The following is a 27,990-nucleotide window of genomic DNA, read 5'->3' as shown; positions in this document are numbered from 1 at the left end:
CTATTTTCAAAAAAGAACTGAAAGCAGACTTCGAACAACATCTACACAAATCCGGCTGAAATATGGCAATTTCTTTTTTAATCTCGAAGCATAACTTACTTAAGGTTTTTACACTTGAAAAGTTAAGTTTATATTTTGGAGTCAATCTGATCTGAGCCCTGATGCTAGCTAGACACATCGCAGATACTCATTAAATCTGAACTGAGCTGAGACTGGTAGCAAAACTGTATGATAATTTGTTTGTTTGTTTGTTTGTTTAATGACTGTGAAAGCACAGGATGCTATTAACAAAACCTATAAGCTTTCTTTCAAACATCTCAAGGCAATAGGCCCAGGGAACACAAAGTAGTGCCAATGAGATATGTGATTCATGCAAGGTCTGACCCAAAGTATATCACATCCAAGCTTTGTTCTGTAAAAGGTTCCATCAGGATGCTCATCCAGTTAGTTGACATAAAATAACCATACATGTATAAGCTTTCTTTAGGATGGGATTTTTGATCAAAATTCTGACTCAGTTCTTCACAGATATGGCATGGACTTGCTTGTATCTAGGCCTCACAACAAACCTGATTCCAGCATTCTGGAGATGAGGCTCACAGTAATCCATGGTCACAAAGATTGGTGAAACCAGTTCTGAAACATTATATAACTTTCTCTCTACAAGCCCAAAACTCAAGCATGCTAGTGTGGAAGGTTAGGATAGAAGAAAAAAGTATTATTGAGTTATTTTTTTAAATAGGGTTTCTAGTTATCATATTTTAGGTGGTCAAATTCTTCCACCTTTTAATTCAGAAAAATGAGAGGCAAACATACTGAACAGTTTTTTTGTTTGTTTGTTTTTAATACTGAGGATTGAACCAGAGGTGTTTTACAGTTGAGCTAAATCGCCAGTCCTTTTCATTTTGAGACACAGTTTTGCTAAGGTTGTTGAGGCTGGCCTCAAACTTGTAAACTTTCTGCCTCAGCCTCTCAAGTCACTGGGAGTACACATGTGTGCCAATGTATCTGGCTAAAGTACAGTTTAGAGATGTGAAGTTCTACAACTTTTATAGATTAGATTAAAAGTAACTTCTCTTAAGTTTACTCTGGTAGGGCTGAGGTTGTGGCTCAGAGGTAGAGCACTTGTCTAGTATGTGTGAGGCACTGGGTTCGATCCTGAGCACCACATAAAATAAAAAATAAAGATATTGTGTCCACCTGTAACTAAAAAATAAATATTTTCTTAAAAAGTTTACTCTAGTAGAAGATAACATTATAGAAAATGCACACACAAACATCAGCAATATATCTTTGAACTAAGGGCTTGGCTTAGTTCAAAGATATATTGACTGGTCCTCTCTGATACACAAAAAAATATATTCTGTGCCTGAGTCACTTACTTAACTCACATTTGAAAGTTTGCTAAGCCCACTGAAAAGAACTGAGCTTCCACAATTAATACAACCCTGGGTCCAGATGTTTTACTGGTGAATTCCATCAAACATTTAAGAAGAAATAATGCCAAGTCGACATAATCTCTTTCAGAAAAAAGGAGGAAATATTTCCCATTTTGTGAGACCAGAATTGCTCAAATACCAAAATCAGTTAAAGATATTAAAAGCAAATTGTGGACTAAAATTCAACATGAACTTAGATATAAAACAGGTATCTTTATTCAGAAACCAACATACAGCCTAGCATGATTGTGCACGCTTATAATCCCAACACTTTTTCACTGATTCTTTTCTCAATGCCTCCTGAGCTCTAGAGATCACAGTTTCCCACCGTTCCCTCCTCCAGGAGAGTCAACTACAACTGCATACCTGAGGTCAATTTGTTAAGATGTGAAAGATACAGGTCTGGCCAGCTGAGAGCTATCTCCAACCAACACAGCCAAAGCGGATTGAGAACACTGGGCACATCCACTGAAGAAAACTACCCTGAAAGGCGTCACCTAAATGATGGCACCATATTAAATACCAGAAGTATAAGTAAACTCTCAACAGCTTACGTCCAATGCTGCAATAATTATGTTCTTTTTTATGTAGGGAACACCTGCTGTTTAGTCCCCTGTGGTGAAGGGCAAAATAACTCCACTCTTAGAAATCCAGTACTGATGAAATGGGTATACTTCAATCATTTAGCAAACCTCAGGGTAGAGAACCATTCTAAGCTTTTTTACTACATACTATTTAACTTCAGCACTTTATACTTCCCTATGCTTTAACTTCCTAAGCATAAAATTTCAATAACTGGCTCAAAGAACTCTTCAAAATTTCTATTACATTATAATTCAGTATGTAAGAATGAAAACCATTAAATGACCTTATTTAAACTTTCTCTATACTTTGAGGTAACACATCCAAATCAACAAACCCTGCCTTTTGTACTTTGACAAACTTTCATGTATTCATATCATTTTCCCTCACTCTAACCACATTTCCTCCCTAAACAGTCTAGGATTTCCATTAAACATAGTCACTTTATACAACCAAAAAAAATATCTACCTTTTTTAAATTTTTATTTCCTTTTCCTTCAGAGATGATTTGGCTGACCTCAGATTTTGGTAAAAATAATCTATCAAACTCCACTAAATAACTAACTCCTAAAAAAACACATGGAAACGAACGCAAGATCAGTAAATTAAAACAAAAACCTATACCAAGAATTATGTGCCACCTGCCAAGCCTTCATCCATCAGGACACAATGATGTAAAAGCCCTTGTCTGTTCCAAAGTAATTATGATGGGGCCATCTTAAACCAGCCACACCAATCACATAAATCTATGAGTAGATGAAGCAGAAAGCCTATGTGAATAGCAGGTATATCAGTATAGCTAACAGCAAGAGCTGAAAAGCAGGCAATAGTTTTATTTTGTGGTGTCACATGAAGTAACTTCAAAAGTAAAATTAAATATCAGGCTATGAATAATAGCAGTAAAAAGAAGTAAAGTAAAAAAAGCATAGTCATCCCTCAGTATCCCCAGGGGGTTGGTTCAAGGACACCCCTCACCCAGATGCTCCATTCTCTACTATGAAATGATGTAGTATTTGCATATAGCTTCTATACCTCTTCTCATATACTTTATATTATTTGTAGATTACTTACAATATCTAATACTATGTAAATGGTGTATAAACAGTTATACTGTATCGTTTAGAAAATGACCAAAAAAAGTACATGCTCAATAGATACATTTTTTTAATATTTTCAATATGCAGTTGGTTGAATCTGTGGATATGGAACATACACAGACATGAACCTCAAAGATAATGAAGGCTGACTGTACTATAACTCTCTTGAGTAGAAAAGCAATATGAACTAAAATTAAACAAAAGCAAAAGGTGCCTGGCTCATGCATCCTCTCTGCCTACAATATGCAAACACTTCTAGCAAATATAAGAGAGTAACAAAAGATTTGGGTACTACCAGTATCAGTCAAGCAAGATCCCATCAATCCCAGCTAAGATCTCATGTTTTCATGTTAAAAACATGAAACAAGATTAACAAAGATATTATTCAGCCATGTTTTTTTTTTATCTTGAATACATATATTACAAAGAATAAAAAAGCATGTTATAATTCTAGCTATCAGGATTACTCTCAGAACATTTAAATACACGTGTTCATAACTAGAAGAATCCCTGTCTTCTGGCACAAAAGCCACTTCTAAGCCAAATAAGAATAAGTAATTTTACTTACTTGCTTTCTTATGTAGTAACTTGTGCGTAGCCCAACTTCCTTTAAAACATTCCTAAAACAACAAACAGGGAAATTAGTGTCAAGCCTTCCTTAATTAGAAACATCTTTACAGAGCATTATTTATAAGAAATAGTTACTGAGCTGGGGCTGGGGCTCAGCGGTAGAGCGCTCGCCTCGCACGTGCGAGACCCTGAGTTCGATCCTCAGCACCACATAAAAATAAATAAGTGAAATAAGGTATTGTGTCCACCAACAACTAAAAAATAAATATTAAAAAAAAAATAGTTACTGAAAAATTCTTGTAAGAAACAAAAATTATGGGAAAAGCTTAAGAAATGACACCTACTCAAAATTTCACTTCAAAAAGCAATCTAAACTTTACTTCAAATAAGCAAAACTAACCTATATATAAACTGAAATACATAGTTGTATTTCAACTTCATCTCACAAAATTATTTTAATTTTTATTTTGTTTACAGTACTGGGGATTGAACCCAGGGCATCGGGCATGCTAGGAAAGTATTCCTCCTACCTCATTCTCATGAGTAGCTGGAACTTCAGATATGTGCCACCATACCTAGCTTTTGCCAAGTTATTTTAAAGTATGTGAAAAGACCCCCTAGCCAATTAATCAAACTAGAAAAAAATAACAAGGATAATTTCCAGATTCTTCCACTATTTATAGCAGAAGTAACCCAACTGAGCAGTTGTGTTCACTATATGACATCAGCCCTCAGACAACAAGCCTTGCAAAGGAAGGGACTGTATTAAAGTTCACCAGTACTTGTAGGTTTCAGTAAGCACTTGTTGACTAACTGATCAGAAAGGATGAATGAAACAGAAAGACAAAACTTCTCATTTAGGAAAATGGTACATGTTTCAGATACCAGTAAGAAGTAACACATTGTGAAAATGGAGTAATAAATTGAATTCAAGTAAAGAACTTAAGTAATTAAAAAATAATTCAACAAGACATAGACCTTATTTATTCTTCAATTTTTATCGTCTCTTCTAACTTTAACTTTGTAAAGTTACTTAAGTCATTAAAAACACTAAGAAAATTCACAAATTCCAACAAATGTTTTATCTTTGAAACATGAACAAGAGAAAAGCCAAGAAAGACTCCTTACAATATGTAGTAATCAAAAAACATTACAGCAGTGATACTAAGGCTGTCCTTTCTAAAACACTGATGGAGGTCCTCTGTAGGTCAATTTCTCTCTCCTGCAAAACTTGCAATGGAACCACCATTTGACCCAGTTATCCCACTCCTCGGTTTTTATGAAAATTAGCATACTATAGTTACACGGCTATATCAATGTACAGCAGCTCAATTCACAATAGCTAAAATTATTAAACCAACCTAGGTACTCTCCAACAGATGAATGGACAAAGAAATTGTGGCATAAATACACAATGGAATATTATTCAGCCATAAATAAGAATGAAATCATGGCATTTGCTGGTAACTGGATGGCTGGATGGAACTAGAGATTATCATGCTAAGCCAATCCCAAAGACCAAAGGCCAAATGTTTTCTCTGATATGCAGATGCTCACAACAAAGGAGGGTAGGAAGGGGAAGAATAAGAGTTCATTGAATTTAAAAGGGGAATTAAGGGAAGGGAGGGGAGATGGGAATAGGAAAGGCAGTAGATAACTTTCATATGTTCACGTATGTGTGCACAACCAGTATAACTCCACATCATGTACAACCACAAGAATGGGAAGTTATACTCCATGTATGTACGATACGTCAAAATACACTCTACTGCCATGTATATCTAAAAGAACAAATAAAAATAAGAATGCTATAGGACTTTATGCATCTAACTAAGGTTTATACAGAGTGAAGTGGATACTCAACATGAATGGTATTATCCAATATTAAAGATGTTTATTTTCTAGTTTCAAATTGCAGTTGGATATCTGGACATATAAGTTATCACCTGCTATTATGTACATGTACTATAAATTGTTACATTCTAGAACATGAAATTAATGTTACAAATGAGTGTGTAAATTTTATTAATATAGTGTTTAAGTGATTTAGTTTTAGTATATGATTTATATAGTGTGGTAGTAGAGTAGAGCTGCTGAGGTATGGGACACTGGCAGCCTGGCAAACTTCGTCTTATAAAGTTGTACATTTCTTCTAGTTTCAAAAATCTTTGTTTTCCTTTTAAGATTCTGTATTGATTTTTATTAGATACTAATTCATATTTTAAGCTTAAGTATTTCTAGTTGGACATCTACATACATTTTTAAATCTATTTTATGTTGTATTGAATCTTAATTCACAATAAGAATTTAAATGTTTCTTGATTTGTTTGCTATTCTAATATCATAGATGCAAAATGTCTGTTGTTAGTTAATAATGTTTTTGTAACTTTAACACTAAATCAAGTTATTTCACATACCTGGTCAATTGCTTCTAGCTTAGAAATCCTTTTTCCCCTTTTTTATTTCCAAATACTAACAATTTTCTTTGATTATTTACTCATTTATTTCAACACTCTCACAGTTGTACAAAACTCCTGTCGATAGTTTTATGTACATTGGGCATTTTGTCAATTTCATCTTAGAACTTTCTCTGAGAGCTCTCTGACTTCCTCTAGTCAGAATTTCTTGATTTCCTGGAAGTCATCCTTAAAGTCTTCTTTAAGCATCATCTTTGAGAGTCCATTTATTTTTCTTGTCATGTCTTATTTAAATTGATCTCCCTCTTTGTTAATTCTCTTGTTTTTGTGTAATGTTTCCTCCAGTAGCTTCCTGAGAAAGATTTTTGAGATTCTGCATAAATGAAAATGTCTTGTGATAGTCTTGACACTTGAAGTTTAGCCAGATATAGAATTCTAGATTGAAAATTATTTCCTCAAATTTTAATGCTATTGCTCCTTAACCTTTTAGTCTCTGGTGTTAACAATTCTGATGCCATTGGGATTCATAATCTTTTGTACAGTGTAGTTTCATTGTCACTTAACATTTCTTTGCTGCACTTTCATCTTTGTTGGTCAGTTCTTCCTTGTGATTGATTATCCAATAGTGAGCTTATGATTGGGAAACAAGGCGGCAACACAACTACAAGCTTTTCTGTCTGCATGTGAACTGAGTGGTAAATACACAATGACCAGTCACTCACAGGCTTTCAATCAATGACTAAGATGAACATCTATTAGTTTACATAGTGATTTACAGACAGAAAAGCTAACAGCAAAGTCTATTTTATGTAATAATTACTTCACATTAATGTGCTATGGTAACTGCCATCTGTATTACTGTTAGAGGACTGGTTTTAAGTAAATCATGAAAACTAAGTTCAGGCATATCAAAATGAGATCTGTTTTTATACAGTTAGCAACTTGACACAACTCATTTATGAAACTTTTCTAAATAGGTTATGTGAACATAATATTTTTTCATAACCCAGCATTGTTTTATTCTCACAGAACTGATACACCTTTCCTTAAATAAAGCTCAATTCTATCCCAGATGACTCATTTAGAGAACACAGGAGTTTTACATACCAATTTAAATTTTAAAAGGAGAATGTAGGAACCATCAGGGAGAAATGGAAAAAGATACATTTAAAATGTTACAGAGGCTGGGGATGTAGCTCAGGGGCAGAGCACTTACCTTCCACGCACAAAACCCTGGGTTCAATCCCTAGTACAGCCAAAACAAGCAAGCAAACAAACCACAAAATGTTACAAAAATAAATATGTCTACCTAACTTATACCATGTCAGAGAAGAAAAGCCTACTGGATAGAGGTATTTGAGCACTGCGTATAACCAAGGTTTGCAGATACAAACACAATCCTTAAGAAAATTGCTCTATGGGGCCGGGGTTATAGCTCAGTGGTAGAGCACTTGCCTTGCATGCATGAGGCCATGGGTTCAATCCTCAGCATCACATAAAAAAATAAATAAAGATTAAAAAAAAAAGTTTGGCACATGACTTGATGTGATGTATATACTTTAAAAAACTGTTCTAAAAATTAAAAATAAATAAACTCAGTGAGCAGAGATATCAGTGGACACACACGACAAAGGAGACAGACATCACAGATTTAGTCCAACTGTAAAATCTGAAGAGAATACGAGGATCAACTTTTGAAAGCTCAGAAAAATAAATAATGGCAGGCAGATTAGGGAAATGCAAAAATCAAAGTACCACTGAACTGGTAATGAGTTTAGTATGTCCCTGGCTTTGAAACCCTGTGGGCAGCATTAAATGACCACTGAAATACAAAATGCTCAGAAGAAACCCTACAATTCTTTCTCAAGGAAAGAGAAATTTCCATGCTCAGAGAGTACAGAAATTTATCTTCCTTTCTGTTCTCTCACATCTCAGCCCCCGCACAATCCTAAGGTGCTGCCCACAAAAGCTTGTATGAACCAAAATTCTGAGGGATGGGCATTTTCCACAGTGATGCTGTGGTCCAAGGAAGGTGAAGCAAAAACCAATTGCTTTTTCCACTCTCCACCTCCTGCCACTTAGCCCCAGACATGGGCACAGTCATGAAAGGGCACAACAATACAGGTAACTAAAACCCCAGTTTTCTGGACAGAGAACCAAAACAAGGATCCCCAAGGAGCCTAGAAATACCTCATGAAGTTGTTCTGATGCTTGTGAGAACAGAGCTAACAAATAGCCTATCATCTCCATTTCAGGTTGAGCTCTGGAACAGATGTGGAAGTACTGCAAAAGCCTTGAAAAATGAACTTACATGTGAACCACAGTCCACAGAACTTGCAACCTAAATCCAACCAGATTAGTAGCCTGCTAAACAAAAATAACAATATTCAAAGAATTTATATAAGACCCAAGATCTCATAACACAGTTACTTGTCCTGCAGTATCCGGGGATGATTCCAGGACCCTTCCACAGACACCAAATATGTGGATGCCCACATCCCTTTATAAAAAGGCATAATATTTGCATATAACCTACGCACAACCTCCTTTTTACTTTAAATCGTCTCTAGATTACTTATAACCCCCAATTTAAAGCAAATGCCATGTAAATAGATGTTGTACTGTATTGTTCAGGGAATAACAAGAAAAAAGTCTATATGCGTTCAATACAGAGATAATCATTATAGGTCCAACTGCATAGTACATAACAAGACTCAAGGCAAACAATGCTTAAGCAATGAGTGGTGGAGCAAGATGACTTGTGAAATGGTGAGAGACTATAACACAGTATGCCTACATGTCACTTCATGTAGGTAGATTCCACATAGCATAAATTCCACATAGTACAAATTCCAGATTGGCTTTTGGGAACTCTCTGGAATTTTCCCCTCAAATATCATCAGCTGGATGAATCTGTGGATGTAGAACCCGTGGAATATAGAGGTATCACAAGTTATACCAGGCAGAACCTAGCTGCCTTCAAGGGCTAAGAAGCTCAGTACATCTCAAATACACCTTTCATCCATTCTCAGCACACCTATGCATACCAGAAAGAGGTTCCGACTAACACATACCTCGTATTAGCAAAATTAATAGTTTGGCAATTATAATTGATGAATTACATATTCCAACCAGTGCCATAATAAATATATATACTCTATTAAAATTAAGTGTTGAAAATGCGGCCAGTTCCTACCAAATAATGATAGTCACTCTTAAAGTGCAAGGACCTAGGTTTGATCCTCATCACCACACTAAAATAAAGGTATTGTGCTGGTCTGGGGTTGTGGCTCAGTGGTAGAGCACTCGCCTCACACGTGTGAGACTGTGGGTTCAATCCTCAGCACCACAAAAAAATAAATAAGTGAAATAAAGGTACTGTGTCCAACTACAAACTAAAAAATAAATATTTTTTTAAAAAAAGGTATTGTGTCCAACTACAGCTAAAAAAGAGAAGATTCATAGAAAAATCACTATTTACAAACTGTAATAAGCACTAGAAGAATAGGACACAATGTTATAAAGGCTCAGAAGACCAAGATCAGATTCTGACACAGAATCAGAAGGAAGACGTATTTGAGCTGCAACTTTCAAGGAAAGGCAAATTCTGTATAAATGAGGCTATTACTTCACAAAGCAAGGAGAGGTGCATTCAGAAACAGAACTTTGCCTAACACTTGACAACTTTGCCTACAAGCTCTGCTCCTAGATACTATAAGCCAAAATCATTGAAAATCTTTTTCCTCTAACTTGGACTTGCACAACCTCAGATGGAGCCAATCCTGCTTCGGTAATTTTGCAAGATTTCCATAAAACCAGTCCCCGTTCAGTGAAGTCAGTAATAGTACATCACCAGAATCCAAGAGCTTGAAAAGGAGAGACTTGGGTTTTGACTTAAGAGCAATACTTGTCCTTGGGTAAATTTTTTTGCTGCACTAATAAGTATTTAATAATACCACCCTCATAGGGTTGCTCAGAGGATTTAACCAACAAGACTCTGGATGTGAAGAATCTGGCACACCAGTAGAGGTGCTGAACACACACAAGTTCCTTTCCATTCTTGTGAGGAGAGAAAACAGAGCCAATATTTTCAAAGGGACTGTTCATTTACATATACCCATTAATACACCTACACCATCACTCAGTCTCCCTCTCTCTCAGCTCATTACAGCAAAGGTTAAAGGAGTCTTTGAGAATGCCATGGACCTATTTTAATAAAGATGCAGTAGACCTGTCCAAAAGTGTCTCCTTACCGACAAAGCAAACAGACTTCCAATTTCTGTTAATTTTACTTACTGAGCAGCTCTCAAATCATCCATCCTTACCATCTTTGTATGAATCAGCCCAGTCCCTTCACTAGCATACAGCAGCAACATTTCTATAGCCAACAAGGCTCTGGGCAACCTGGCCACAGGTTTATTTCCCCATCTATTTAGCACCACCCACACTCCCCCTTTTCTCTGTCCATTCCCCATGCTTCTCTCTGGCTCCTCACCTGTTCATCCCAGTAACCTGTCAAATCTCAGCTCAGATATCACTTCCTCTATGAGGCCTTCTCTGACCAGCATCCAACCACCTCTTCAACGAATTACGTGCCTTTTTTACCTGCAGTTTCTCACAAGTACCAGACACTGCTTTTCCTTTGTTGTACTTATCATTCATACTATCTGTGATTATTTAATGTAGCTCTCCTTGAAGACTGCAGACCCTCTGGGACAAAGCCCATTTTTCTCTTACTGTTTTATCCCCAGCACTTAGTATAGTGCCTGGAATATAATATGGTAGGCACTTAAATTTGACAAATTCAGGAAAGGATGATACAGCTTTATGAAATACCTACAAGTGAACCCATCATCTAAGAAGCCCCAGACTGCAAAAGAAGGTTCACTAAATGCCACCATCACGTGCTATCACAGGACCAAAGCAAGGTACTAAAACCTCTAAAACGATGAGCCAAAATAAACCTTTACTCTTTATAGGGTGATTAGTTCCTGATTATAATGACAGAAAGCTAAAACACCTTGAGACAATAACAAAACCACCAAACATCCAGGTTTGTGGGATGCAGCAAAAACAATGTTAAGAGGAAAGTTGATCACTATAAACACGTTACAAAACAAAGATCTCAATCAAATTCACAGCCAAACTTTACACCTCAGGGAACCAGAAGCAGAAATAAAAACAAAAAACTAGCAAGGGCTGGAGCTGGAGCTCAGTGGTAGAGCACATGCCTAGTACACGTGAGGCACTGAGTTCAAACCTCAGCACCACATAAAAAAATAATAAAGATATTGTATCCATCTATAACTAAAAATTAATGATTTTTTTTAAAGCTAGCAGAAGGAAGATAATAATACATGTTGGAGAACAACAAACAAAAATTTCAATGAAACTAATTTTTTTTAAGATCAGCATAAGTGACGAACTTTCCATTAACTAAGAAAAAAAGAGAAAAGCAATCCCTATCAAAATACCAATGATATTCTTTAAAGAAATAAATAATCCTAAAATTTATATAGTACCACAAAAGAACCAGAATAGACCAAAGCAACAGTGAGTAAAAAGAAAAAAGCCAAAGATGTCATAATACCTGACTTCAAAACATACTATAAGCCACAGCAACCAAAACAGCATGTTACTGGCATTCTGACACACAGGCAGGGCCTCATGGTGTATACCTGTAATCCCAGCAACTCAAGAGGCTGAAGCAAGAGGATCACAAGTTTGAGTCCACCCTAAGCAATTTAGTGAAATCCTGTCTTAAAATAAAAAATAAAAAGGCTGGTTCAGTGGTAAAGTGCCTCTGGGTTCAATTCCCAATATTAAAAAAAAAAAAAAAGACACACAAACCAATGGACAGAATGGAGAACTCAGAAATAAATCCATATCTACAGGCAACTGCCTATTGACAAAGACACCAAAAACTCACACTGGAGAAAAGATAGTCTCTTCAAAAAATGGTGCTGGAAAACCTGCACATTCATATGCACAACAAAACTTAGATTAGACCCCCCCATCACTCACCATATACAAAAGTCATCTCAAAATGGCTTAAAGACTTAAATGTAAGAAAGACATGAAACTATCAAAAGGAAACAGTAGAAATACTTCAGAGTATTGGTATGACAGACTTTCTTGTATAAGACTTTCTCAAAAACACAGGAAACAAAAAGCAAAAATAGAAAAACAGGACTATATCAAATTTAAAAAATTTTGAACAGCAAAGCAAACAAGAAAGTGAAAAGATGGCACGCAGAATGGGAGAAACAATGTAAACTTCATCCAACAAGAGATTAATATCCAGAATACATAAAAAACTCAAATCAATAGCAAAAAAACAAGTAATCCAATTTTAAAACAGAAAATGACCTGAATAAAACTTCTCAAAAGATATGAAAATATCCAACAAATATATGAAAAAATGCTCAACATCACTACTCATCAGGGAAATGCAAATCAAGACCACAACAACAAACCCCTACATCATCTCACCCCACTGAGACTAGAAAGACAAAAAAAGTAACTAATACTGGAGAAGATGCACAGAAAGGCTGCAGGTGAAAATGTGAATTAGTACAGTCAATATGGAGATTCTGCAAAAAATAAAAATAAAATTAACGTATGATCAAGCAATACTACTACTGGATATATTACCAAAAGAAAGGAAGAGATAGCTGCACTCTCATGCTTACAGCAGCACTCCCTGTAATAGCAAATTTATAGAATCAACCTAAGTGTCAACAGATGAAGGAAGAAAGAAAATGTAGTATAAACACACAGTGGAACATTATTAAGCCATAAATATAATAAAATCCTGTCATTTGTGACAACACAAATAAGCCTAGAGAACACGATATTAAGCAAGGCACAGAAAGGCAAATACTGTGTTCTTACTCATGTGAAAGTTAAAAATTGATCTCACAGATATTAAGAATGAACTAATGTTTACTATAAGTTGGGAAGCAGGGGGAGGAGAGGACAGACAGAGGTTCATTAACAGCTACAAAATTATAATTTGGTACAAGGAATATGTTCTTAAGTTCTATAGCAGGGTAGGGAGATTACAGTTAATAATTTATCCTGTTTCAAAACATCTAGAAGATAGGATTTTAAATGTTACCAACAAAGAAATGATAAATGTTTGAGGTAATGAATATGCTAACTGATCATTACACAATATATCACAAACAAAATATTATACTGTACACCACAAAAATGTACATTATGTATCAAAATTTTTTTAACTATATTAATCTTTTTTTGTACATTACACACACACACACACACGTTACCAGTAAAAAGAGAGAAGACTCAACAACAAAGATGAGGGGAAACTTCCAAGATCATTCTATGAAGTCAACATTACCCTGTGACCAAAGCCAACTGAAGACACTAATAAACACACACACACACACACACCAACATTCCTTATGAACACGAAAGCAAACTACCCCAACAAATACTAACAAAACAGATTAAAAAGGATTATATTCCATGACTAAGTGAAATTCACTCCTGAATTCAGGGGTAAATAGTTCAACGTACAAACATGTAATATATATATATATATATATATATATATATATATATACACACACACACACACATTATAGATTATATATTCAATGTAACATCGTATTATGTGTATTAAATATATAAATACATAGTCATTAACTGAATGAAGAACAAAATCACTTAATCATCTCAATTGAGGGAAAAAAAGAAAGATTATTGATATAGGAATAAAAGTAAACTGGGCTGGGGATGTGGCTCAGTGGTGGAGCACTTGCCTCGCACATGTGAGGCACTGGATTTGATCCTCAGAACCACATAAAACAAATAAAGGTATTACGTTTATCTATAACAAAAAAAGTATTTAAAAAAAAAGTAAACTACTTCAGCATAATAAAGGTCATATACTAACAGCCACAGCTAACATCAAATTCAATGATAAAAAACTAAAAGCTTTTCCTCTGTGACTAAATAAAACAAGCATACCAGCTCTCACCACTTCTATTCAACATTGTTTTCAAAGTCCTAGCCAGGACAGTCAGGCATGAAAATGAAATAAAAAGCATCCAAAAAGGAAGTAACTTGATCTTGTATTTTAAAAGCTATAAAGATTCCACATACACACACACACAAAAATAGACACCTGTTAGAGCTAATAAAACCAATGCAGCAAAGTTGCAGATACAAAATCAACGAGCAAAAATCATACATTTTACACACTAATAAGTAACAAATAGAAAAGTAAATTAAGAAGACAATTCAATTCACAATAGCATTAAGAAGAATAAAATAATGCCAGGCACAGAGGCACACGCCTGAAATCCCAGCGGCTCAGAAGGCTAAGGCAGGAGGATCTCAAGTTCAGAGCCAACCTCAGCAACTTAGGAAGGCCCTAAGCAACTCAGCAAGGCCCTAAGCAACTCATCAAGGCTCTGTCTCTAAATAAAATATTTAAAAGGGCTGGGGATGGGGATGTGGCTCAGTGGTTAAGCACCCGAGTTTAATCCCTGGTACCCCGCCCCCCAAAAAGGGCATGTTTTGTAGAAACTGAAAATATTCTCAAACAACATTTTTCAAAAAAAGAGCAAAGTTGGAAGACTCACATATCCTGATTTCAAATTTCCATTATGCAGGGGCTGGGGATGTGGTTCAAGCAGTAGCGCGCTTGCCTGGCATGCGTGCGGCCTGGGTTCGATCCTCAGCACCACATACAAAGATGTTGTGTCCGCCGAAAACTAAAAAATAAATATTAAAATTCTCTCTCTCTCTTAAAAAAAAAAAAAAAAACAAACATTATGCAGCCACAGTCATCAAAACAATATGGTCCTGACATAAGAACACATACATGGACCATGGAACAGAATAGTGGTCACAAACAAACCTCTGCAAATAGCTGATTGATCCTTGATAAGGATGCCCAGATAACTAAAAGACAGTCTCTTCAACAAATGGTACTGGAAAACTAGATATCCACATGCAAAATTAACTTAGAACGGATTAAAGATCTAAATGTCAGAATCAAAACTATAAAACTCTCAAATAAACATAAAGATATGACACTGATTTCACAATGATTTCTTGGAATTAACACCAAAAGCACAGGCAACAAAAGCAAAACTGAACCAGTGGGAATTCATCAAATGCTAACTTGTTCATCAAAGGACATAGGCAATATAAAGAAAAGACAACCTACAAAAGGAAGGCAAGGATTTACAAATCTCATAAGATGACAGAGGGTTCATATTTACATTGTTTTTAAAAAACTCTTACAAATTAACATAAAAAAACAAATAATCCAATTAAAAACTAGGTAAAGGACTTGAGACATTTTCCCAAAGATGATATACAAATAGCCAACAACTGTATGAAAAGGTGCTAATATAATTAATCATCAGGGAAATACAAATCAAAACTACAATGAGATATCACTTCATAGCCATTAGGGTGATTACTACAAAAAGAAAAGAAAATAGCAAGTGTTCACCGGGATGTGGTGCAACCAGAACCCGGGTACGCTATGGGAACTGTAAAATAATTCAGTCACTATAGAAAACAGTGCAGCAGTTCCTCAAATAATAAAAATCGAGCTATCATATGATCCAGCATCCCACTTCTGAGTATGTATCTACAAGAACTGAAAGCAGATGCTCAGAGATTTTTGTATATCCATGTTTATAAGCACCATTCATAATAATCAAGAGGTTGAAACAATCCAAATTCCCATTAAAGAAAGAACGAGATAAACAAATAAAGCATGATACATATAAACAATGAAATAGTATGTAGCCTTAAAAAGGAAAGTTATCCTGTCAGATGCCACAAAAATGAATTAACCTTGTCAAGCAAATAACAAAAGGAAATATGGTATCATTCCATTTTAAGGTAGGTGCAGTAGTCAAATTCACGGACATAAAAAATAGAATGGTGGTTACCAGGGGATGGGGGGAGAGGGGCAAAGAGGAGGTATTTAATGATACAGAATTTCAGTTATGCAAGATGAAAAAGTTCTGGAAGTCTGTTTCACAACAATGGAGGGGGGGCATGGGAAGAATGAAGGAACTTTGGGTTGAGCAAAGGGGGTGAAGGGGAGGGGACATGGGGGTAGATAAGAAGGTGGAATGAGATGGATATCATTACCCTAGGGACATGTATGATTGCACAAATGGTGGGACTCTGCACCATGAAAAACCAGAGAAATGAAAAGCTGTGCTCCACTTGTGTACAATGAAATGCATTCTGCTATCATGTATAACTAATTAGAAAAAAATAAAAATAAATGTTTTTTAATGGAAATGCCCTAAACACTATTGTACTGAATCCTTGAAAATGGTTAAGATGATAATAGTTACACTTTTTGAAGAAGATATCAAAAAATGACTGTATATAATTTACAGCAGTGATTCTATTTTTATTTGGAAAGAATGAAAACAAAAGCTAACATGTGTTTACCGTATACCAAATACTAACTTAAGGATTTACCATTTATTAATGGTTAATCCTCACAATAAATCTAAGAGGTAGTACTATTATTACAGATATTCCATTCTAAAGATAAGAAACCTGCAGTACAGATTAATTATCATGTCCAGAAAACACACAGCTAATTAATGACAAAGCTATGCAGACCCTCTTGACACAGTACCAATGTTTTTAAGCTCCATACAACACATATTCAAAAGTCTGGACAAATAATAAACCAAACTAAGATGCTTTTAAGATGTTGAGATTATGATAGTTTTCAACTTTATATACTACTATGTTAAATTTTGCAAAGATAATGTACTGTATCTTATAATGAAAAACAATAAAATATTTACATTTTGGAAAAAAATTAAGTTTTCAATGGAACAACAAGGCCTCTATTCCCACTAACAATCCTTTCAATTCCTTATGTTTCTACATTTCTATTACTTGTGCTCTTCACTCAAGTCACGATTTTCTACTTGCCACACACAAGACTCAACTTGCTCCTTCCTACTTCCATAAACACATCCATCCCCTGGAGAGAATGTTCTCTCCTCCACCTCAATACATGCCTTTTTATTTATCTACCTATTTATTTTATTCACATACCTACTTTACTCTCAAAATCCAGTTCTTAACTCATCTCCTTCTGGAGGTCTTTAAGAGTCTATCATTACCTATCCCATTTTTTGACTATTTACTGTGATACTTGAACAACTATCCTTTTGGCCTGTCTTGTGTTCTCCACATCTGAAAAGTTCCTTAGAATGTCACTTCCCTTCTCCTAGAGGCAAGGATATTCCAATAGCAATATATTCATTTTTTAAATAAAATTAATAATTTTTATTGCTACACAAAGGACATACTTAAGTGAAACTGGCTTCATTACTACATAGCAATAGAGAATACAACACTGGCACAGTATGTAGCTACTGCTTGATTTATGCTAAGAAACCAACAGTTTTATCCATCACTTTCACAAAACAACAACAAAATATATATACTTCTAATAAACATTACTACCAGAAACCAGGGACTTTTTAGAAATAGATTTATTACAGATCTGGGGTAGGAAAAGTATAAGGTAAATCAGATTTGTCTTGTGCCAAAAAGAGAAGCAATCAGAAACTAATGGAGAAGGCTAAGAAGAAGCCAATTTAAGGTAGTATCACTGAACAAATGAGACAATTTGAATATCAAAAAGAAAAAGTCACTAACCTGAAAGATTTTTTTAAAAATTTGTAATCACTGAAGTAACTAGGAAACTACCATTACCTGTGTTTCTAGTGGTAACATTAACACTACCATTTTAGGTGGAGCACACTTATTTTATCAATTGATTAGAAAGTTCTACCTTACTGCATGGGGAAAAAAATTCAGTTATTAAATGACAGAACTGGAGGGAAATCACCTCTTGCAGCCCACATGAAATAATTATCAGGCAAGGAACATCAAAGATGCTAACACCACTTTAAGAAAGATTACTAGGGCTGGGGTTGTAGCTCTTGTCTCACATGTGTGAGGCACTGGGTTTGATTCTCAGCACCACATATACATAAATAAAATAAAGGTTTAAAAAAACAAAGAAAGATTACTGAAGAAACACATATTTCCATAGTGCCAGAGTATCCTTCCATAGATTATGTACAAAGTAAAAAATGTAAACTTACAATGATTTGCCAGCAACCTTTTAGCCAAGTGATCAAATTTAGAACCATTAGGACTGGAATAAACCAGGCATTCTATGACTGCTGACACGACACAATATGAAATACACAATATCACCTATGGATCTCATCAGTGTTTCACTAGAATCTAACTGGACATTTGGACTTAATTCCTAGTTTACAGAAAATGCAAGAGAGACAGCCATATATGGCGTTGCACAATCATGTACCCAGGGACTACGGATACAGGAGGCAGGAAGATGGCAAATTTGAGGCCAGCCGTGGCAACTTAGTGAGATCATCTGAAAATAAAATATAAAAAGGGCTGGGGATCCAGCTCAGTAGTAGGCCACCTCGGTTCAATCCTCAGTACCACAAAAGGCGAGGAAGGCTAAAAGAACAAAACATTATGAAAAAATAATCAGATAACCCAAAATGCATAACATTCATTTGGACACAGCAGTACACACCTGTAATCCCATACCTACTCTAAAGGTTAAGGCAGGAGGATTACAAATTCAAAGCTATCTTTGGTAAAGACTATTTGTAAGCTTGTAACTTTGGTAAAGAAGACTCTCTGTGCCTACTAGAAGAAAAATGTAGGCCCAAATCTCCATCATGTTGGCTTAGGAACCAAATTCCTTAACAACACTCCCAGAATAAAGAAATAAAATCAAGTATCAATAAACAGGATTTTATCAAACTAAAAAGCTCCTTCACAGCAAAGGAAACAATCAAAAATATGAAAAGAGAGCCTACAGGATGGGAGAAAAATCTTTGCCACCTGAACCTCAGATAAAGCATTACTCCCCAGGATATATAAAAAAGTTAACACCGAAAAAACAAATAACCCAATTAATAAATGGACAAAAGAAATAAAAAAACACTTCACAGAAGAAATACAATCAATCAACAAATATATGAAAAATGTTCAACATCACCAGCAATTAGAGAAATGCAAATTAAAACTACACTGAGATTTCACCTCATTCCAGTCAAAATGGCAATGATCAAGAATACAAGTAACAATAAATGCTAGTGAAGATGTGGGGGGAAAGGCACAGTCATGTAATGCTGGTGGGACTGCAAATTGGTGCAACCACTCTGGAAAGCAGTATAGAGATTTCTCAGAAAACCTAGAATGGAACCACCATTTGACCCAGTTATCCCACTCCTCAGCATATACCCAAAGGACTTAAAACCAGCATATTATAGTGATGCAGCCACATCAATGCTCATAGTAACTCAATTCACAACAGCTAAGCTATGGAACCAATCTAGGTGCCCTTCAACAAAAATGGGTAAGGAAAATGTGATACATATACACAATGGAATATTGCTCAGCCATAAAGAAGAATGAAATTATGGCATTTGCTGGTAAGTAGATGGAACTTGAGACTATCATGCTAAGTAAAATAAGTCAAACCCAAAACACCAAAGGCGAAATGGTTTCTCTGATATGTGGATGCTGACTCATAATAGGCAGGGGGGAGGGAGGAGTGGAGGTTCATGGAACTGGAGGGGGATGGGGGGAATGGGGGAAGGAAGAGGGTAATGGGAGACGGAAGGGGAGAATGGGGGAAGGAAGGGAATGGGAAACAATAGAATGAACCAGACACAACTTTTGTTTATATATGAATACATGACCAGTATAACTCCATATCATGCACAACCATAAGAATGGGAAGTTATACTCCATGTATTATGATATGTCAAAATACATTCTACTGTCATGTATAACTAAAAAGAATTTTTAAAAAAAATTTTAAAAGGCCCCTGTCTCAGGCTGTGGCTGTGGCTCAATGGTAGAATGCTCACCTAGCATGTGTGAGGCACTGGGTTCAGTCCTCAGAACCACATAAAAATAAACAAATAAACTCCTTGTGTTCATCTACAACTAAAAAATAATTTTTAAAACAATAGCCCCCCCCCCCCCGTCTCAAAATAAAACAGACTGGCAATGTAACTCAGTGCTTATCTAGCTGGGTTCAATCCCCAGTAGTGGGGGAAGGTGGGGGGGGAACGCTAATGTGCACCATTCTACAAACAAATGACTACTGTCTTCAAAAAGTTAGCATCATGAAATACAGATAAGATTGTTCTCAATTTTAAAAGACTAATAAGCAACATGACAACCAAGTTCTATGAGAACTGATAAGATTCTGATTTTTTAAAATAATAATGCTTTTATAAAAGATGCTTGGATATTTGAAAAGGACTGGCTGTTAGACAATATTAGGGAATTAATATTGTTAATTTTCTTAGGTGTAATAATATTAATATAGTCTGGAAAGAATGCCCTTGCCTTTAGAAGATGCATGCTAAATATTTAATGAATGCAATGCCATGCAATCGGTGGAATTCTCCAATGTATCTCAACAAATACACACATACAAGTATACATAAATTAAACAAACAAAGCAAAGTGGTACTTTTAGGCAATGCATACTAATTGTATAATGCAATTAGTTACACAAGTTGAGTAGTACCCCCTTATTCAAACAGTCTGGGAACAGTGTGGTAACATTTGCTCAGACTTTACCAGATGAACATCCCTAATCCAGAAATCCAAAATGTGAAAGGCTCTAAACTCTGAAATTTTTGAGCATCATGCTGACACTAAGCTTCAGATTTCAGATTTGAATTAAGGATGCTCAACTTGTATTATTCTTCAAACTTTCCTATTTGTGTGAAATTTTTCACAAGCCACTCAAGAAACTCAATTGTACATTTTTTAAAATTCAGGAAAAAACTCCATAATTATAACTTTGACTAGCACTTTGTTGGCATTTATTTAAGTACTTCCTATCCATACAAGTATAGCTCCTTAATGATATAAAAACTTAAGTGTTTCCAAGATAATGAATATGAAAATAGCCCAATAAATGCTGCTATTCCTAAGTAACACAAATTCTGTATTAATCAAAAAACCCAGGATAGGAAACTATAATAATATATTAATATAAATATTATACATTACAGAATATATAATATAAACTTACAGATGATGGGAATATATATATAACCACTTGGAAAACAATTTGTCATCATCAAAGTAAAACTGAAAATATATCCTGTGGCCCAAGAATTTTTTTTCCTACATGTATACCTAAGAGAAACTTGCACACAGGCTATCAAGAATTAGCTGCAATCATATTTAGGGCAGCACTGTTAATAATAGCAAAACTTGGAACAGCAAAAATCTATATTAACAGAAGAACAACTAAAGTATAACGCATTAATTCATTGGAATACCAAATGGCAATGCAGTGATTTCATTTATAAAATTTTTAAAACATAAAAACTGTAATAACACATTATTTAAGGACTCAAACATGGAAAAGCAAATGAAAGATAAACACAAAATTCAGGATATGGAGTACCCGACACATAAGAAGAAAGGGACAATAGGTAAGGAACATACAGGAGCCTTCTATTTTTACTTGTTTTCCTGATGACTTTTTTTTTTTTAAAAAAATAAGTTATTGTAGGAATACAAGCATTTACTACAGCATGTTTCTTTACAGGCTAGAATGAATTACTAATTTTTTAAATTCTTCTCAACACCAAAAATTTTAGAATATACATAGATCCTGACTTTAAGTACTTAAGACCTCAATTCAAAAGCAATACTAAATGACTTGTGTAATAACTTAATATGTGTTTTTTCTACATTTGTTTAGTCACAAACAGTACAAAGTTTTCAGTATTCAAATGGCCAAACCAGTTAACAAAATCAGAGGAAAAAAGTCATGTCATTTCTAAAATGTATGACCCACATATTTACCTATCTTACTGACTGATTTAAGTTCGAAACTTTGATGGAAAAGACTTGGTTACCTTCATAATCTGATACAAAGGGCTGCCTTTGGCATTTACGTCAGAATAATATAATACAGCACTACAATTTGGAGAAGTCGTCTTTGTTACCTACCATTTTATGATGGCAAGGGAAATTGCTATATTCTTTTTTTTTTTTTTTTTTGGTGGGGAGGGGCGGGTAGGGGTAATCAGGATTGAACCCAGGGGCACTTAACCACCAAGACACATCCCTAGCCCTTTTTATTTTTAATTTTGAGACAGGGTCTCTATAAGTTCTGAGGCTAGTTCTGAACCTGTCATCCTCCCTGCTTCAGCCTCTCAAGCCACTAGAATTACAGGCATGCCACCACACCCAGCTTACAGTCATAAATTTATTTACTATTTATACTGAACCTCTCTAGAGAGGATTGAGCATATGATCCAGATAAATGCACACTAGCTGACAGCAGACCCCAGCTGATTAGGTTTTGGAGAATGCTTTCCAAGATATTTGTACCAGCTCTGGCATAGCAGGATGAAAGTCTCTACTAAGCCTTGCAATGAAACAGATTCCTGGAGACAAAACTAGGAGAAAACTTACTACAATATATAATGCAGTGGATATTTCACAGAGTCTCTTGCACAGATTTAACTACAGCTACCAAACATAGGAAAGCATGCCTGACTCATAGAGTATTCTGAATTGTTGTTTATTCAAAACCAGAGGTAAGACTGGTACTAATCAATCAAAATAAGCAAAATAAGCAATCAAAATAAAATGACATAACTGTTGGACTGTGAGCACTACATACCCAAGCATGAAAAGAATGCTTCAAATTAAAACTGTGAGGACAGAAGTGGTTCAGGATCAAGCAGAAAAAGTCACAATCATACTTAAATCCTATTAAAGGATCATTCTGAAGAGAAGCCCAGTGGTTGTTCTATAAAGTACTCCCACCTATGTTACAAGTTTATTATCAACACTAAAGAAAATCCCTCATCAATACAGAAGCAGTCACCATGCCAGTGCTTCTCCTTCTTAATGTCTAAAGTTGGGTAGCACTTCAAGCTCAGCCATGCACTTACATTTGGCATTCTACCAAGCTTAAAATTCTGCAAACATGCCAAACCCGAAAAACACTCACCTAAAAAAACCTGTGACTAAAACCTTTTCAATCCACAATCTAAGTGAACAATAGAAGGTTGTTTCCATTTCTAATAGCCTTCCAATTTCCAAAAAGGTAACTCAAAAGTTAACACTTGTGGGGCTGGGGTTGTGGCTCAGTGGTAAAGCACTTGCCTAGCATGTGTGAGGCACTGGGTTGGAGTCTCAGCACCACATACAAATAAATAAAGGTCTACCAACAACTAATAAAACATTTTTTAAAAAGTTAAGACTTGTCTGATTCCTACCAACAAAAATAATGTTCACTATTTACAAGTTCTATGATAAGAATAAGTCATGCCAAAACCCCACTGACTACAAGAAAGCTCTTGAACCAACTATTCTGTGAGAACTGTGTGCTTGATAAGGACATAGACTCAGTTTGGAGTTGTTCCATCTGGGTTCATGCATCAGTTCTATTATTCTACACTCAATAAATAAATATTACTTAAATTTTACAAGAACTTATTGAAGAGTAAATAGCATTTTAAAAAAGTGGAAAAAACTCAAGTCAATAATCAGTGAATAAATGACAGTTTATGAATAACAATTTACCTCATCCTTTACAGAAGATAACATAAATTTAACCACAACATGATACTCCCAATATATTGGTTAAGATATAAGGATGAAAAAAATCCCCTACAATTATGTACATCATGGCATCATTTCTGTAAAAACATATATAAACATAAGCATACAAATGTGTGTAACAATATACAAACATGTTCATAAGGATAAAAACTAAAAAGTTCCCAGAAATTATCTCTGCATAATTGTTAACCTACATTTTCTATTTTTATGCAATAAACAATTAGTAAAATTATTTGCTTAAAAAATAAAACAATCCTTCTATACCTTGTCCTCTGCTTTTACTTAAACTCTTGACAGTTGTACCCAAATTCGCCTAACTTGCAGCATTATCTAGGAATGTGAGGAATTTAAAGAAAATGCCTAGAAATTTAAAAAGCACAATATGTAATATTTCTATTGATGATAAAGACAAGTTCCAGAAATACTCTGCATTGTCAGGAACTTTGTTGCTGAAAAAGAAACAGTTTCAGAGGGCTGGGCTACATTTCAAAGCTGCTGCATGTTGGCTTCCTGGAGAGTTAATTAATCACATTACTTTACCACCGCTTCTTTCAAAGAACTTGAAACAAGAATTTGTCCAAATATTCATAAATAAATAATACTTCCCTTCAAACATCTTTGATACCTTCTTTAGGTATAAAATTAACTGATTTAATAATGTATGAGGCTGTAGGCATAATAAAATCATTTATGGAACACTGTGCTAGGCACTTAGCATGCTCCCTCTTACTCACCCCTCCCCTCAACTCCAAGAATAGGACACTCCAATAAACCTCTCTTACAAATCAGGAGATATCTCAACCAAGGACATGAGAGTAAAGATTCCAAAATTACATTATATTTACTATCTTCTTTCTTTCTTCCCTTTTTTTGGGGGGCTGGGGGTGCATCTCTCACTATGCTACTCAGGTCTCTAATTCCTGGGCTCAAACAACCCCTTCCTCCCAAGCCCCTGGTACTACAGGTGTGTGCCCACCTTTACTATCCCTTTTCTATTAAGCATAAATGGTTACATATCACTCAGGTCCTTTCCAACTGATCCTTTAACTCAGGACAAGACAGCAAGCATCATCACAGGACAGTTGCTAAATTAAGCAGCAGCTAAAAAATTTAAAAGAAATTAAATTCAATCACAAGTAAATAAATGACAGTACATTCTTAACCCAGTATTTTATTGTCTGTATAATGGATAATGTAAATGCAGAATTCTTTGCTTTCCATAGCAAGTCAATTGTTTTTTTGGTTTTTGTTTTTTACTTAATGAACTGTGAACCTACTATGCTCAAAATGCTTCAGAAAATGCAAAAATGAGCAAAGCACAGACTTTATCTCCAAAAAACCTTATATATAACTAAAACTATATAACTACTATTAATTTAATAAGAATGAACATTTCAAGAAACACAATCAAACATAAGGAACTTTTGGAAAGTTCAATTTCAAGTGAAACATGTTTTACTCATATAAGTTTTTCTTAAAATTAAGCCCTTATATATCTCTATCTTCTTAAACATAAAACCCAGTATAACAATAAAATGCTAATATTTATCAAGTTTGTGTGTTAAGTGCTTTACATGCTTAGCATTTAGTCTTTACCAAAACCCTAAGTACTGCTGATGGTTCCATTTTAAAAAGAAAATATAAAAACAAATTTTATTTGCCCAAAGTCATCTAGCTAGTAAAGGGTGGAGCTGTAACTCAAATAGCAGTCTACCCTCTATTCTATTCTGCTTAACACTTTTATTCATTGGTTCAATCAAACATATGTTGACCACTTGTTACACACAGAGTATCATTAGGAAATGAGCATAGGATAATAAACAAGATAGCTTATTCATGAAGTTCACCTTTTGATTGAAAGACATTCATATCTGTTTTCTAATAAGATAATTACAGACTATAAAATGTTACAAAGGAAATAAAAAGATGATTTGACAAAGTAACTGGAAAAGGTTTACATATCTTATGGTGTTAAAGGCATCTTATAGTTGTTTTCTATTTACTGCCAAAGACGGGCCAGGCAGGATAGGGACAAAGAGAAGATAGGCCACTTCTAGTGAAAATGATCAGAGAAGTGGCAATGGAAAGTCTTGGTTTCATCACAGATGTGGAAACAAGCTTAAGAAAAGTTACAGTGACTTGACTGATCAAGATCTCAAGCTAGGACTGAATTAACTATAGTATCAGATGACAAATGATATTTTGGATAAGATAAGACTACAAAGATATCCCCTGACTGGCACAAGGAAATAAGGCTAGACACAGGAGGTACCTTAATGGTGGGAACAAAATCCTGAAAGCAATGGGAACTCTATTATGAGGATAAACATAATCAGACTGTGGGGAAAATAACTTCTATACAAAAGTCTTGTTTGGGTTGGTTGTTTTTGTTGTTGTTTGTTTTCTTTTGGAATGTGTTTGCAAGGTGAGGAATTACAGCAGAGAAATTAATGAAGAGGCTACAACAACTGACTTTGTGACAAATTTTAAAAACTGACTATAGGAGGTGGTAATAAGAATGAATAAAGCTGAGAGCCACTCTGGATATGAGATAGAACAGTGGTACCAGAAATACACATGCAGAATACAATATGGAGTTCCCCCAATCCTACAATACAAATAAGTCCTTCCTGCTTTCACCAATGTGTCTGGCATTTTTCCACAAATGATTCAATGTTCTTTCTGACAATTAGTTACACTTGATAAATATGGCTTCCTAGTATCTTTTTAAATTTCTAACAGAGAAGTGTCAGTACATATTAATTAATTTATCATCACAAACATGTCACCAAATTTAATCATGTTGTAAACCACATTATTCTACACACATAGTACACAAATTGTCCAAAGCAAACTATTGTTTTTGTTTTGTTTTGTTTGTTTTGTTTTAAGTCCAGATCCCACACAAGCCTCAACTAATTAGAGAACCTTAAAGAATCAAGAGGACCTGTGGCAGGTTTAGCAAGTTGAGTAGCCCCAATGCTATTTTTAGCTCAAGCAACACTTCTCCTTGTGCAAGTTTTTCCAAACGATACCAACAAGGTCAAGGATCATATCCTATCTAAAAACAAGACCTACATAACAGCTAAGATCTCTCAGAATGGCTTATCTAACAAGTGTTATGACCTTAAGGATTTTATTTGTATTTTTATTTTTACATATATCTTTGGTTTTTATATATTTTATATTTGAAAATACTCAATTATATTAATACATTGTTTTCATTCTTATTTACACTTTATACATGGCAGTGTTAAATTCTACTTATCATCCTTTTAAAAACGAAAAGCCTTACTTTGTACCAGCACTTCACGTTCAAAGGGATAATCTAGGTCTCCGAACAACTATCATCCACTCTATATAGACAAACGCTGGAATTCAGAAAGATTAATTAAAATTAAGTTCACTAATTCAAGATCGCACAGAAATTGGTAAGGACAGCGCCAACATCAGGCCTCTGAACTCTGACCCACTCTTCTCCACCCAGGAAACTACCAATTTAATATTTGCATATTCATGTGTCTCTCTTCAACAAACCTAGACTCTAACTTAGAACCAAAACTATTGCCGCCCTGAGTCTCGAAATACAGCAGAAACACTAGCATTCCTCCGTAAACACAAACACTGGAATACACGCTTCAGTCGGTACCCCCATGCAAAGCTGGGTGTGCTCCACTGCACAAAACTTAGTAAAATACACTACGGCCTTAAAGCAAAACCCTCACCTGAGCTATCCTCCTCACTCCGTGGGAAATTGTCATGGAGAGAAGTGACTCATCCCGTTAAGGTTTTCTAAATTAATAATTTTGGATGCCTAAAGAATGAATTACACAAACCCCTTTCTACCCTCACCCCGAAGTTGCTTGAGTGTCAAAACGCGGTAGGTTACTACACAAAGAAGTGGGGCTGGGTCTAGCTCTGCCCCTCTCCACCGCTCCAGCTGTCCTGAGGCAACCCACTCCCCCAAGCCCAGCGGGCCGCTCCCGCCCCTTAACCCGGACGACACCAGACACAGCCAGCCCGAAGCCCCCACGCCCCTGACCGGAGCCCTGCGGGAATGCGGCTTAACCATTTCGGGCTGCCCCTTTTCCCCCTACCTGCGCGGGGCTGCCGAGCTGCCCACACCTGGCGTCACCGCCCCCGCGGAGGATGCGCGGCCGGAACCGGCCCCTAAACGCGTCG

The 27,990-nt window shown here is 35.5% G+C and overlaps 1 protein-coding gene across 1 annotated transcript in view; it reads right to left on the bottom strand.

Moving 5' to 3' along the window:
- The window catches only part of Metap1 (methionyl aminopeptidase 1), a 52,564-nt gene extending 24,980 nt beyond the window's left edge, over nucleotides 1-27,584 (bottom strand). Inside the window, exons 1-2 of the mRNA XM_048813858.1 lie at nucleotides 27,534-27,584; nucleotides 3,687-3,738 (exon numbers count right to left, since the gene is read on the bottom strand). Coding sequence (XP_048669815.1) covers nucleotides 3,687-3,738; nucleotides 27,534-27,569 — 88 coding nt within the window. The 5' untranslated portion in view covers nucleotides 27,570-27,584. The remainder of the gene's footprint in view (nucleotides 1-3,686; nucleotides 3,739-27,533) is intronic.
- Between the last annotated feature and the right edge of the window lie 406 nt (nucleotides 27,585-27,990).

Source organism: Marmota marmota, unplaced genomic scaffold (assembly GCF_001458135.2).
Source record: "Marmota marmota marmota unplaced genomic scaffold, marMar, whole genome shotgun sequence".
In the NCBI taxonomy this organism is placed as follows: domain Eukaryota; kingdom Metazoa; phylum Chordata; class Mammalia; order Rodentia; family Sciuridae; genus Marmota; species Marmota marmota.
This window is presented reverse-complemented; position numbering and strand designations above follow the sequence as displayed.